Raw genomic sequence first — 14,507 nt, forward strand, 5'->3', positions numbered from 1 at the left:
TGACCTGAGCCGAAGGCAGTCGCTTAACCAACTGAGCCCCCCAGGCGCCCCAGAAGTTATAAAATTTTAAAGTAGCAATAAGTATGAGTGACTGTTCAAGGTTCTCTGGAACCAGTGGTGTGGTGTGAATACACCAGTGATTTCTATGTGTCAGAGACCCACAGGTACCAGTCATACCGCTGGGGCTTCCCACATCCGTGATGCTTCCACGCCATGCATTTCACTGGTTGTGAAATCATGGGGACTTTCTCTTCCCCCCATCTAAGTTCATGGCCCCAGGGCTTGAGACGCCCTGGCTTAGAAGCAGCCCTGGTTCCTGAGACCTCATCTGTGCATGTCTCAGAAATAGAAGAGCACTTAAAACGGTCATTCGGAGTCCAGGAGCAGGTAACTGACCGGCAGCCTGGAGAAGCTGCCCCTTCTAGAATATTCGCCGGCTGTTTCCGAAATACCCATCCTTGCCCGGGTGCCGGCACGTGGCATCAGACTCCGCTCCCACGTTCGAAGATGTAGAGGACCGTTTCAGCAAGAGGAACTGCGCCTTCGGGGAGAAAGGAGTCGGACTTCTGTAGCGTCCTACCTGACATCGGGTGGTTTTTGTCTTCACGGAGCCGCAGAGCCGGGATTTTATCACAGAGAGCGTTTTGGGGGAGAGGCTCGGGGGCCTGCTGCAGGGGCGGCAGGGCTCCTCCACAGCTGCCCGGCTGAATCGGAAGAGCATCACCTGCTAAACTAGCTGCGCCCCCATGTTTTCTTGAAGACGCTCGTGGCAACCCTGCTTGCAGGCTAACGTCCCCGGCGTTTCGGGAAAGTGCCATGTGTTCCTTCACCGGGCCGCGCAGCGCTCTGAGAGAAGCGGTTTTCGATACGGAGGCTTTGTTTCAAGCGGCACGGAGCCCAGGCTTCAGGACGTTTCCCCGAGGTCTGCGAAGCTCTCTGAGGTCCCCAGAGCTCACAAGGGCAAAGGCAGTGCCATCGTCCCACCCCATCGACACACGGGTGCGGGAGAGCATCTTCTGGAGAGAACAACGGGGCGCTGTCGCCTCACTCAGCAATCCTGAAGTCCTGAGCCCACAAAGCGCAGACGGAGCACTCCCTGTCGGTGCCCACGGGGCTGTGGGCTGGCAGGAGTGCCCCCCACCCCCGCCCCCCACCATGGAGGCCGGTTGCTGGGGGAGAAGCCTGCAGCCCACTCCCGGGGGCCGGACGGTCAAGGCCGCCTCGGGAGAGCCCTGGCCGCGCACTTTTCCGTTTTCGATCTCTAACTCCGACTGCTCTGTTGAGGTCCTCAGATCCGGAGGAAGCAGGGCCAGTGTGCGTAGTGACCTGTCTAACCACACACTTAGATGGTGTCCCTCCTCCTGCCTTCGGGGGGCCCTCAGCAGTAGCGTGAGCGGAAGACTCTTGTCAGGCCCAGGAATCATTTTGGGGGCACGTGGCCTTTACCGCAGGAAGCCAGCCTCACTCACTTTGCAGGACACAGAACTGCTGTTATTATGGCCCCGATTTCTATTCAGAGAAATTTCCAACCGACAGAAAAGTCAAGACTACTATAATAAACACCATCTGGGGCGCCTGGGTGGCTCAGTCGGTTAAGCGACTGCCTTCGGCTCAGGTCATGATCCTGGAGTCCCGGGATCGAGTCCCGCATCGGGCTCCCTGCTCGGCGGGGAGTCTGCTTCTCCCTCTGCCCCTCCCCCCTCTCATGTGCTCTCTCTCATTCTCTCTCTCTCAAATAAATAAATAAAATCTTTAAAAAAATAAATAAATAAAAATAAATAAATAAACACCATCCGCCTTTACCAGTTGGTAACGTCTTGCCATATTTGCTTTCCTTCTCTCACCTATGCTCAACTTTTTCGTTCTTTATCCTTGTTTTTTTGCTGAGTCATCTGACAGTAAGTAATGGACATGGCGACCCTTCAGCCCATAAGTGTTTTGCACAGAACCCACGGTGGCCGCCTGTGTCTCCCTGCACAAACACACGCCATTCCCACAACTCAGACAGTTAGTCAATTAACGGAGTTATCCAATGGTCTGTGCATCTTCAGATGCCGCTATTTGGCCCGGTCATGTCTTTGATAACTGTCTTAGTGTATTGTCCTTCAAGTCAGGATCTAATGGGAGGTAACTGGTGGCATTTGGTTTTTATGTCTCTTTAGCCCCTTTGGTCTAGAACTTTTTTCCCACATTACCTTTTTGTAGAATCCAGGCCAGTTCCTGCAGAATATCACGTTCTGGATTCGTCTGTTTATGATATAATGTGATGAGATCATTGATGTAACATCTGAAGGAAACACAGCGAGTCTTCTGCTGTAGGAGGTCCCAAAGTCAGCGACTTAAGAACCTTGATCTTCTCCATTTAGGAGCAGACTACTTTCCTTCTTCCTTTTTTTTTTTTTAAAAAGATTGTTTATTTAGTTCTTTGAGAGAGAGAGAGAGATCACGAGCAGTGGGGAGGGGTAGAGGGAGAGGGAGAAGCAGACTCCTCGCTGAGCAGGGAGCCCGATGCTGGACTCGATCCCTGGACCCTGAGATCCTGACCTGAGCCGAAGGCAGAGCCACCCAGGCGCCCCCAGACTGCTTTCCTTTTTGTCTAGCATCCCAATCCTCACCGTTGTGCATGGAAATAAGTGAAATTGTTCTTCTGTGCTCTAAATTTCCCGTACACCAGAAGGCTTGCGTAGACTCCGGGTGGGGGGGTGGAATTTTGTCCAGAACGCTTCACGGCAGGGCTGGGGAGCTCTCTGCAAACAGGTGAATGCTGGTGTTCGAGCCTCGAGCTGTAGTTGTCTGCAGCTACTAGAACATCACGTGCTTTGCGCTGTTGGTGACAGAAGCCTCGTGCTGATGCCCGTTTTCTGTCCTCTTCACAGAATATGTGCACCATCGAGGCAGAGCTGGAGAATCTGCTGGGGGAGTTCTCCATCAAGATGAAAGGTACTCTTTCCCCTGTTCAGAGAGGAAGGCGCCGTCTCCACAGACAGAGCTTCTTGAAGTTTGAGTGCACACGCTATTTTTACTTTTCTTGCAAGGACACTGTGCCGCCCACGCTCACCCCTCCCCATTTGTGAATGTGTTGATGTTCCAGAACCTTCTAGTCCTGAGACTTGCCTGCACCCTTAAATCTTTATTATGGCAGAACCTCAAGCATACACAGAAATGAAGAGAATGTTGCAATGAATCCCATATCACCTAGATTTAATAATTAGCAAGATTTTGCCACATTTGCTTTTCCCTGTTTTTCCCTTTGATGATATATAACCCAGATGTGTGAGTCTGCCCGTGTGTATTTCAATATGCATCCCTTAAAGAACGGGGGCTGCTTCTTATGTAATTAATCGCAATGCCAAGTATTATCACATCTGATAAAATTAATATGCCTTTGTTATTAATCCACTCCATTATCCAGTTTCCCCAGCTGTCTCCGAAATGCTTTGTACAGTTGGTTTGTTCACACTGGGATCCAAATAAGGTCCATGCGTTGTGATTGGTCATTAGGTGTCTCTTAGGCTTCCTTTCATCTAAAGCAGACCCTTCCCATTTTCCTCCTACTGTTGACTTGGCATAGAAACCAATGTTGTACAGACCATCCCACGTCCTCGATCTGTCTCTTGGCTTCTTTGGGTGTCGTTTCAGTCGCTCCTTCCTGCTCACGTTTTCTGCAAACTACCCACCCATTACTTAATGGTATTTATTTTTAGTGTAAAACCCACAGAGGACTGTGCATTTTCATCCTCTGTCCAGTGCATTTCTGGTGTTTGTTCTGGAAAGCTCTGATCTAGAAGCATGATTGGTTGTTGATATCTGTACCGTGGCATCTTCAGAACAAAAAAAGGCACGCCAGCTTTAGGAAACGGAGCGTGGCCCGGGTGTTGCGGGCAGGGCTCGCCAATTGGCAGCCACGAGTCCGTTTGTCTTGAATGTGGGCCCATTGACTGTGGCAAAGAGAGAACTGGGGTGGAGGCACTCTGGTCCTCATGTTTCTGCAGCAGCTTGATCCCTGGGGTTGCTAATGGAGACTTAATCACCCTCTTGTCGACTTTTTGCAATTAAGGGAATAGGGAAAGGGCACTTTTTTTTTTTTTTTTTAAGTGCTCAACAGGAGAGCTTCGTTTTCGAGTGAGTCATCTTAGTCTGCAGGAACTGTTTCTATCAAGCACTAGGCACCCCCGTGAGAACCACTCTGAATGAGTTATTCCTAGAATACCAACGACCTTGACCTTCAGCTTCCCCAGTGGCTGCATTCTTCTCTATGGCAGACCTGAGTGTGAACTGGTTTGTCATTCAGTGTGAAATCTCAACACTTGCTGTCCCACTGGGGTGGGGCCTCCGCGCTTTGTCAGTTTTTCGTTTATTGTCTTCGTGTTGGGTCCTCTTACCTGAGTCTGAGGTTCCAAAACCGCTCAGGCCCTGCCCCAGACCCAGCAAGTCAGAGTGGGCCCTGGAAGATTTTTTCTTAAGACTCGCAGGATGATTTCATCAGCAGCCTCATTCTGGAAAACAACTGCCCTGAATCAGTGTTTAGCAGAAAACACGTCCCTCTCATGTCCCCCGACACTCGGCACCATCCGTGCAGACTGGTCGGTCTCACAGCTGGGAGAGACTCAGGTCACACATCTTCTCACGATTCACACAGGGAGTACCAGATTTCCCTGATTTCTGTTATCCAAGGCATCCATTTTTGGCAGGATGATCATTTCCCCATTTTATATGACTTGTCCCAGAAGTCACATAGTGAGTTGGAGTCAAACTTGAAACTGAATTCCAGGGCTCCTGGCTTCTAGAATATTCCCACACTTGGTCTCCTATGAGGCGGGAAGTTCGAAGAGAGCAGAGCCAATACTAGAAACTGTTGCTCCACGGATGGCCTCTTCTGTGGGAGGGCCATCTCCAGCCCAGCCCATGGGCAGCATGGGTGTGGAGCTTCAGGCCTGGGGGTCCGGCAGATGATGGTGCTGGGGGGCCCACCATCCCTGGGGGACCTGGGCGCCGGCTAAATAATAGCCCTGGGTCCTAAAGGGTTATCCTGGTGGGCTGACAGAACCTCCTGTTTACCGAGCAATTCCTTCTCTGCCTCTGCCTGTTCTCTCTTTCCCGCCTGGTCTGCTTCCGTCACTTCTGTCTGGGCGCTCGGTTTCCCCCAGGGGGACTCTAGGCCCAAAACATACTCTCCTTTTTCATTACAGATTATTCTCCCTTTGCACGTCCCTAATCTAACATGAGAACTCAGAAACGACAACTAGGAAGCCTTTCAAAGGAAACACCTCCATGGAAATCTTCCTCTCTCTTGATAAAAGGGAAGCCTCCTCACGCTGCCAAGAAATCTTGCATCTTTGCAATCAGCTACTTTCTTATCTGTGACTCCTTCTGGTAAAACATAACCACCCCGCAGCCAGCACACATACTGACATCCACTGAGGATATTTCATAATATTGTCAGACCTGGTAACCCCGCTTCCTCCAGCCACACCCTTCCACACTTCCCTTTCTGCACCACCCAACACAAAGAAAACAACCCTTTTGGTTTCGTGTGTGTGTGTGTCAGAGTTTGGGCTCCCGGGGGTGTGGGTGCCTTGTTGATAGAAACAACTGATCGGTTACAGAACTCTTGTTCTTGGCCGAGCACGAGGCTGCATCCAGATGAGTGGCCCCTGGCCTTGAGTTCCACACAGTCCACTGGAGAAAAATGGATGTATGAGCCAGTGCATTCAAGTTCAGTGGAATGAATGACCCCCCCCAGACCACTGGGGTGGCCAGCTTGTCTCCGAAGCCCCCGGGTGACGGGAGAAGGGTGCCACTCACCTATCTAGGGGGAGGGAAGCAGGAAGGAAGGAGGAAGGCTCCCCAATGTAACCCTTGAATTAGAACGAGAGGGGCTGCTCTGGGCAGGTGAACAGCAAGGGAATGGCATTCACCAAAGAGGGAAGAGCTCGTTGACAAATGGCAGGTGGCCTGGCTGGGCGGGAGCCTTTACTAGAAGAAGAGCTATGGACGTCCATGGGCCTTGAATGTCAGGCTAACGAGGGGGCCTCTTGTTAGCCAGGACCCAGATGAAAAGTGGTCTCTCAAGGAAAGCTGCTGCTTCTCCCAGCTTGTGCTCTGTTCCAGTGCAATCCCAGGTAGTGGGTATCTCCAAGCCCAGGCCTGCCTCCCCGGCTTTCAGGGCAGAGGGAAGAACTGCCTGTGAGCTAGTGAATCTGCACAATGTATGCCTGGTCAATAAATCACGGAGGCCTGGAACAGAACTCCTGGCCATTCAGCTGCTTGGCTCCTTTCCTTGGAGCAAAGTGTGACTTCCTTACTTTCATCATCGCTCCACCCGGTGCGGAACTTTGTTAACATTGTCGCGAATACCCAGCCATCGTTTTCTGTGTATATGTGCTGTCAGCAGGTACGATCTGTTTTATCTTTGGAAAGGAAGCTCATCGTAGAACTAGCAAAAATGGGGAGCATTCTTCCAGCAGAAAAGTCTCCGAGCAAAGGAAGGAAAGGTGGGAGGCTACGTACTGTGGCATCTGGGCCTTCTAAACGAGGCCAGAGAAGAGCCGTTGTATCTGGGTGTTTACAGTAAAACAGCCAAAGGTACAGGAAGATGCACCATAGACATAAAAGCCCCCCACCCCCACCCACCCCTGGACGCTCACCCCCCATGACGACCTGCAGAGTGGCCATCATGAACGCTTTCTAGACGGTGCAGCAGTAATCACAAAACTGCTGAGAAAACATGAACATTTCCCCAGCTGTGAAAATCCCAGCAGGCCTCTGGCCGGGTTTGAAAGACATCGAGCTGTAACTGTAATTGCCCCGCTGTTGGTCTCAATTCTGCAAGCAGCACGGTGATTGGCTTACACGAGCAGCTGGAACTTCAGGAAGCATAGCAAGCAGACCCGCTTCTGCCGGGCTGGTGCCGGTCGGCAACATGCTGGTTGGTGATCAGCGCCTCGGGGTGATGTCAATACAAGCAGTTTCAAGAAGTTTTGCTTTAATAACCTGGGCTCCTGGGCTCAAAAACCATGTCTTCCAAGTACCTTTTTCCCATTTGTTTAAGTTCAGATATGAAATTTCTGGTCATTTTTTTTTTTAAAGATTTTATTTATTTGACAGCGAGAGACACAGCGAGAGAGGGAACACAAGCAGGGGGAGTGGGAGAGGGAGAAGCAGGCTTCCCGCTGAGCAGGGAGCCCGATGTGGGGCTCGATCTCACGACCCAGAGATCATGACCTGAGCAGAAACCAAGAGTTGGATGCTCAACCGACTGAGCCGCTCAGGTGTCCCTCTGCAGAGGTTTAAAGGGCACTTTGGATTTTCTTAGAATTGGCATGTCTCGCCAATTCCCGTTTGTAGAAACCAGTCAATTGAGCTTTTTTTCTGATGTATTAAAAAAAAATCCAAATCCTCCAGAAAATGATTAGTGAACATTGACTTTTTAAATTGTGCTCTTATTTCAGGAAATCTGTTCAAGTGGCTTCTTATGTTCTGATTGTTAGACCGGTCCTCAGGGGCTCTGAGGGTAGGGGGGCAGAACGAGCTGGTGGGTTGCTGCCATCTACTGACAGATGGTGGTAACAGCAGGTGCTTTTTTTAAGCCTCCCTGGACCTTGTCTATCATCTTAACCCTGGAGTGTCCTTGAGATGGGCGGAAAGCAGATTCATTCATTCCACAGTCTCACAGCTTCATGGGGCTACTCACAGCAGGCATAATACGTTGTGTGATACCATCCTCATCATCTTTCCATGGGTAGAACCATGTTTACGCTAATATAAAAACAACTAAGAACTCAAAGGTCATAAATGGCAGCTTGAGGAGACTGAGCCACCAAGGGATCTGCTGGTCGAATGGACATCCTGTGTGTGAGGGAATGGAAGAGTCCCAGGGCTGCTCTGTACCAGCAGTTCAAAAGAATTTCCTCTCTGGCCGCCTCTATTAAAAGTGAGGGACGGTTCTGCTCGAATCTGTTTTAAAATTTATAAATGGTACTTTCTCATTTTTTAAAATATGGGCAAATAGACAAAAAGGTTACAGTCATAATCACTCCACCAGTGTTAAACTTTGTAAAAATTGTCATGAATACCCAAATAGCCTTTTCTCTGCCTATCTTATTAAAGATATCTAAACATCTGTACAGAATTCTTTTTTTTAATTGAAGTGTGGTGGACACACAATGTTACATTAGTTTCAGGTGTACAACATAGTGATTTGACAAGTTTATATGTTATGCTGTGCTCAGCATGACTGTAGCTCCCATCTGTCCCTATACAACACTCTGACATTACCATCGACTGTATTCCCAATGCTGTACTTTTCATGCCCGTGACTTATTTACTCCGTAACTGGAAGTCTGACCTCCCCCTCCCCTTCACCCATCTGGCCCATCACCCCACCCTCCTCCCCTCTGGCAACCATCAGTTTGTTTCCTGTATCTATGGGTCTGCTTCTGCTTTTTGTCTATTCATTTGTTTTGTTTTTATATTCCACATATACATGAAATCCTATGGTATTTGTCTTTCTCAGCCTGACTTATTTCACTTAGCATTATACTCTCTAGCTCCATCCATGTTCTCACAAATGGCAAGATCTCATCCTTTTTTATGGCCGAGTAATATTCCATTGTATATAACCATTTGTACTAAACTCTTAACTGGAATTCTTTATCATAAAATTGTATTGGTTTTTTTTGTTCTTTAGAAAATGAGAAAGTACTAAAGATTTTGCCCATTTTTGTTAAATTTGTTTCATTCCTTGATTACAATGAGCCAGGATTACTGATAAGCCTCTGTTGACAAGTTTAGTCCCTACATTTACTGTGTACGTGTGATGTGCGTACCTCCCTCCCCACAATTTTATTCATGCTTGATACACAGTAGGCACTCCGGAAATATTGCTGAGTGAATACAGGCCACTCACTCCACCCAGAAGTGTCCTCTTCCCCAAAGCCTTCATTTGCTGGTGGAGATATTCTGTTGTTCAAATGCCACCTTCCTCCATGAAACTATCCTACGTTAAATGAGATAGAGTTTCTTGTTCAATTATATAAGTCACACATTCTTACAAAAATACAAAATATAGGAAAAAACCTCATTTTACTGTCTCTTTATTGCTTTTCCATCTCTGATGTGTATCAATTTGCTCTCTTTTCATACAGATAGGTGACTTTTAGGTGACTTTTAGGTGACTGTGTCTGGCTCATGCTCAAGCAATAGTTTATCCCACTCCCCAATATATAATCATTACTACATGTTGTCTTTACAATCACTGCCATCGATTGTCTTTACAAACAGATCTATGAGGTGGACATTGTTACCCCCCTTTAAAGGTGAAGAAACTGGAGTTAATATCTAGAGGGGGCTCACTGGTAAGATAAAACAGAAATCAACTTCAGCTTTAACTCCTCTTACTGTGTCTTGTCCTTGTCTGTTTCGTCCCTGTGGACTTGAACCACATTTTGTTCTGTTTTCTGGGTACCAGGGAAGTCTCTCTTAATTTGCAGATTGTTACCCCAGTGCACAGATCCTCCCACACATTGAGTCTCCACAAATATTTAGAGAAAGAAAGAAAAAGACTGATGAGACCCTGGGTCCCTGAGATGTCCCACGACAGTGGTGTGACATGATGTGTTCTTGCTGCTACAGCAGGCCTGGGGCTGGAGCTCAGCCTGAGCAGACCCAGCTAGGAATGGCGCCATCGAAGGGAAGGCCCATCTCCATTTGGGGAGTGTGGGTTGTTGTCATTTGGTTGGTTGGTTTTTGTTCTCTTAATCACTGGCTTTGTGTAGATGATAATCCATTTTAAGCGGTTTCATAATACAGTAGATGGTGGTATCATTAGGCCAGGTACATAGGAAAAGGAAAACACAGGAATGAGTGAATTGGAGAGAGGCAAGGGTCCATAGAATCTTCACCCAAACGAGAGGCACTTATCAGAAATCACAAATCTTGGGACAGAGAGAAAAACAGGAGAGCCGTTTATGTTCATGGGAATATTTTGGGTAAATAAATGAATATATCTTTCTGGCCCTAATTCTCTGATCCTGGAATCTGGGTGGACCCTCAATTGGCCAAAGGTACAGTCTCCTTTGCCCCAGAAAGCAGCATCTTTGATTAATCCAGTTAGGAATATTCTCTCCGGCCGGGATAGATGGAATTCCCAGCCGTGGCTGTGCCGTCAGGTGCTCTCCCAAAACCATAGCATGAGCTTTCACAGAGGTCTGACGCTTGGGTTTGTAACTGTGCTGGTGTGGGTTTGTGAAGAGGGGGAATCTATTCTACACCTCATATCCCAGTGGCTTCCTTACAGGTCTGGCTGGTTTTGCTCGCCTCTGTCCGGGAGATCAATATGAAGTAAGTATCCTGTCGGTCTGCGGGTTGGAATTGAGGATTTGAGGGGCAGGAGTCAGGTGGCCATTATTTTGCTTTTAAATTGCCTTTTTTTTTTCCTTTTACGTTTGTTGATTTTGAAAAAAAATTAAGCCAATGAGAAAGTTTGGAGATGGAGACCCCCACATACTTTTCATCCAGACACCAATTTTTAACATTATGTCACATTGGCTTTATTATTACTGCTATGATTGTTGTTATTGTGCTGAACCATTTTAGACTAATGCACAGACATTGGGACCTTTTGCTCCTAAATGATTTTCCTAAAAACAGAAGGACATGCTCTCCTATCTTCATTGTGCAGTTCTCAACACAGCTAACTTAACATTGGCCCTTTAGCTACCCTTACTTGTTATATGATCCATACTGATCTTTTCCCTAGTGTTCCAATGTTGTACTTGATAGCAGTCTTTTCTCCTGATGCAAAAGCTAATCCAGGATCATGAGTGCTCATAAAGAACACTAGTATCTAGACCTTTCTGTATAAAGATATACTCCATAAAGTAAAAAAGCCTTTTATCTTTTCCCCCTTCAAAAGGGAACTTCCCTTAATTATTTTATCTAACTGTCTCCTCCGAAACACTCTATGATCATTCTTCTTGGGGAGGGCAGGGGGAGGAGCACCTTCCTGTCTGAGCAAGGAGAGCTGGAGACCCTCTCCCGGGACTATGTCGGATTTCAGAATCCTTGTTCAGCTCTGTCTTCCTCATCCAGGAGGAGGGAGTCTTACTTCTTGCTTCTGGCTGCTAAGTAGATTTTAGCTGATGGTTTCTCCTCCCTGTAAAGGAGCCGGGGAGTAGTTCTCGTAGCCTCACGGGGGAAGGAACTGGTCCCCATGACCGTGGTGACACGGAAGGGCTCGGTGTGATGACCTTTTACTACAGAAGGCCCTCCACGCCCTCTTGGAGGGAAGCAGACCTTACTCCCCCTTGAAAGCCTCTTCCCCACTCCACCCCACCCCCGACCCCGGCCCAAGGAAATTTGGAAGAACCCACCAGAAGGGTAGATGGAGGAGGATGGAGAAGGGGTGGAGAGGCAGCTGCTTTATTTCCCTGCCTTTTTATCTTGGTGTTGGGATGGGGAAGGCCTGGAACCTGAGGTGTGGTTCTTCTCCGCAGATTTTCATGAAGTATGGCCGACAGAGGTGGAAGCTGAAAGGCAAGATAGAAGCCAATGGCAAGCAGAGCTGGGATGGGGAGGAAGTGGTGTTCTTGCCCCTGATCGTTGGATTCATCTCCATCAAGGTTTAGTATCGTCTCCGCCGCTCCTTGTCTTCCCGCTGCATGGCTGGGTGGCCCGTGGGTGGGGACCTGTGTTCATGACTGCTTCCCGCTGCCCCTCACCCCCGCCTCGCAGACTCCTCTCTGCACCCCGAGTCCGTGGTGAAGACCACTGCTCTCGCGCACAGGGGGCCGAGAAGAGCACGGGGGGAAGTGTGCCTGGCCTTTCTCCCGTGCTCCCCGTAAGGCTTCCCTCCCCCTCTCTCACCAGGTCACAGAACTCAAAGGGCTCGCCACACATCTCCTGGTCGGCAGTGTGACCTGCGAGACCAAAGAGCTCTTTGCTGCCCGACCTCAGGTGGTGGCCGTTGACATCAACGACCTCGGCACCATCAAACTGAGCCTGGAGATCACCTGGTAGTAAGTGGCCCTTTTCTGTTCCAAAATCCGTGCTGCAGGCTAGGGCTGTTCCGAGGGTGGCGCTTGGACCGTCAGAGTCCCCAGGGAGCTCATCACAGGACACTCTCGGGTCCAACCGAGACCTGTGTCGCAACCTCTCAGGGCCCGAGGATCTGTCCCCTGGCTCACCAGATGATGCTCGTGCGCTGTTGTCTCCATAAGTGGAGAACCTGTCTTATCACTGTTCTCTTCTACTTCCTGTTTTAAAATACTTTATCCTGCTGCCTTCCCTCCCTGTCAACCGTTATATATATATATATTTAAAAAGATATAGCTCCTAATCAAGCTAATTTGGAAGGAAAATAACTGTCCAGTAGGAGATACTTCACCCTTGGAAAGATCCCGATTCTCGCTATAGGGTTTTCCTCACCTCTCCCACTTCACCTCATATACCGTACGCGGCCCTCGGAGACTTTTCAATATCCTTCACACTCTCCTGCAATAGAACATTTCCAAAGGGCAAGAGGTACCTCTTGTCAGAGCAGTGAACTTAAAGGTGGTTTTCTGGGGGGCCCGGGTGGCTCAGTCGTTAAGCGTCTGCCTTCGGCTTGGCTCATGATCCCAGGGTCCCCTTTCCAATATGGAGGGTGAGCCACAGAAGGAGCAGGGACCCTGGTTCTTGTCACTGAACACTGTCTGTGCCTTTTGCCCGGCCTTCCCTCCTTGTAATTTGTAGTCATTGACCTATCGAACGCAAGATCATTCATCTCGCTGGATGAACCGGATGGCATGATGATAAGTTGTCATGGTGGACAGACTGTCCTCCTCGCAGGCCGCAAGAGTCTCTGTGTCCACGGAAGCGAGTGGGAGTCTACGTTTGTTTTCTTTAGAACAATAGTCTGTTACTTTCTTGTATTGTTAACCCGTCTGTCCCTGCAAAGTTCAAAGACTTTTTACAGACTTCAACATTGTGTGTTGGACAAGCATTAATGTTTACATTTCTAATATGAGCGGAGAAACAGGTTTATCTAGTGTCTAGGTGTATAGATAAGTTGCACTTAAAGCTAGAATGCTAATCTGTGGTCCCTTGGGTGGGTCTGGGCTCCGTTTTCTGCTCCACTTTCTTTTATCTTGGTTTATTTTCTGCCGGCCCAATTCCCACTGGTTTGAGTTGACTTTAGTATGATGAGGTGCTTTCTCAGCCTGCAGTCCAGGGGTTGGAGGGGACTTTAACGAACGTGCATTCATGGGATCTGTTGTGTTGCAGCCCATTTGATGTGGAGGACATGACCGCGTCCTCGGGCGCTGGGAACAAGGCGGCAGCCCTCCAGAGGAGAATGTCCATGTACAGCCAGGGTACTCCAGAGACGCCCACTTTGAAGGATCACTCCTTCTTCGTAAGTTCACTGTGATTTACGGAGGAGACATGTCAAACTCGCGGTGGGCCTTACACCCAGTATGTGAAACCCTTGACGTCCGGTGTTAGGGGTTCTCAGTAATTCCTGACCATGCTGATCCCAAAGCTCCCCCTAATCAAGGAGTGACCAAGAAAAGCATGTTCCAAGAGGCCCTGGGCCGTCTGCACGCGGGCAGTAAACCTCCCATCTTCCCTCTCCCCTCGGCCCCCTGACCGCTTTGTTAACATGCAGACTTTTCTGGAGATTCTCTGAGGTCAGTCTCTTAGAGGAACGGATGTAAATAACGGTGTCCTTGTCGTAATCAGAAATGCTTGCTAGAACGCTAACGAAACATGGTAACCGGGGCTTTCCGCTAACTCCGCCATCTTGCTTTGACTTCTGAAGAGGTGGTTGCGGCCTTCAGCAGCCAAGCCGCGGCGGCTGTCTGTCTTGAGTGCCTTGCAGGACACTTTCTTTGCCAAGCTATCCCGCAGCTGCTCTTTCAGTGACCTGCCCTCCCTCAGGCTGAGACCCAAGGCCGAGCTAGAGTTTTCCGTGAGTGTGGGTGGCCTGGCTGAGGTGCAGTGCTTGCCTCGGGGGGCTCGGGGCCCGTTTGCTTCATTCGGCGTGTCTCTTCTCTCCTCTGTGTCGCTCACGGGGCGGTGGTCACAGCTGTCCCGTCCCTGGGGCGGGCAGGGTGCTCCTGCATGCGCCCTCGTCACAGCCACCGCTTGACCCTCTCCCCCCTGCGCCCTGCTTTTGTGCTGTGATTTCTCGCCGCGGTGGCCAAGATATCCATGGTAACAAGATTGTCATTTTTGAAAAATACAATTACACTCGCGGTCAAAGAAGGTGTTCGCTCCCAAGTGAGGCGAGTTTATCACGAGGACAGTCTTCACACGTGGTTTTAGCCTTCAAAACCTGGGGTTCAAGGGAGTCAGAAGGCTTCAGGCCAGTTTTCCTAGAGCTATTTTTTTTTTATTATTTTTTTTTATTCTTATGTTAATCCCCATACATTACATCATTAGTTTTAGATGAAGTGTTCCATGATTCACTGTTTGTGCATAACAACCAGTGCTCCATGCAGAATGTGCCCTCCTCAATACCCACCACC

The 14,507-nt window shown here is 49.0% G+C and overlaps 1 protein-coding gene across 1 annotated transcript; it reads left to right on the forward strand.

Moving 5' to 3' along the window:
- The first annotated feature begins 2,554 nt into the window (after positions 1-2,554).
- On the forward strand, positions 2,555-13,423 carry LOC145718226 (rho family-interacting cell polarization regulator 2-like). Its single transcript, XM_081809682.1, has 5 exons — positions 2,555-2,940; positions 10,298-10,341; positions 11,496-11,621; positions 11,869-12,017; positions 13,264-13,423. Exons 1-5 carry the CDS (start codon positions 2,880-2,882, stop codon positions 13,406-13,408), a joined length of 525 nt encoding a protein of 174 aa, XP_081665808.1. The 5' UTR covers positions 2,555-2,879; the 3' UTR covers positions 13,409-13,423.
- Positions 13,424-14,507: the final 1,084 nt, after the last annotated feature.

The sequence above is a fragment of the Leptonychotes weddellii genome, unplaced genomic scaffold, assembly GCF_054177405.1.
Source record: "Leptonychotes weddellii isolate Sample4059 unplaced genomic scaffold, ASM5417740v2 HiC_scaffold_1233, whole genome shotgun sequence".
NCBI lineage: Eukaryota > Metazoa > Chordata > Mammalia > Carnivora > Phocidae > Leptonychotes > Leptonychotes weddellii.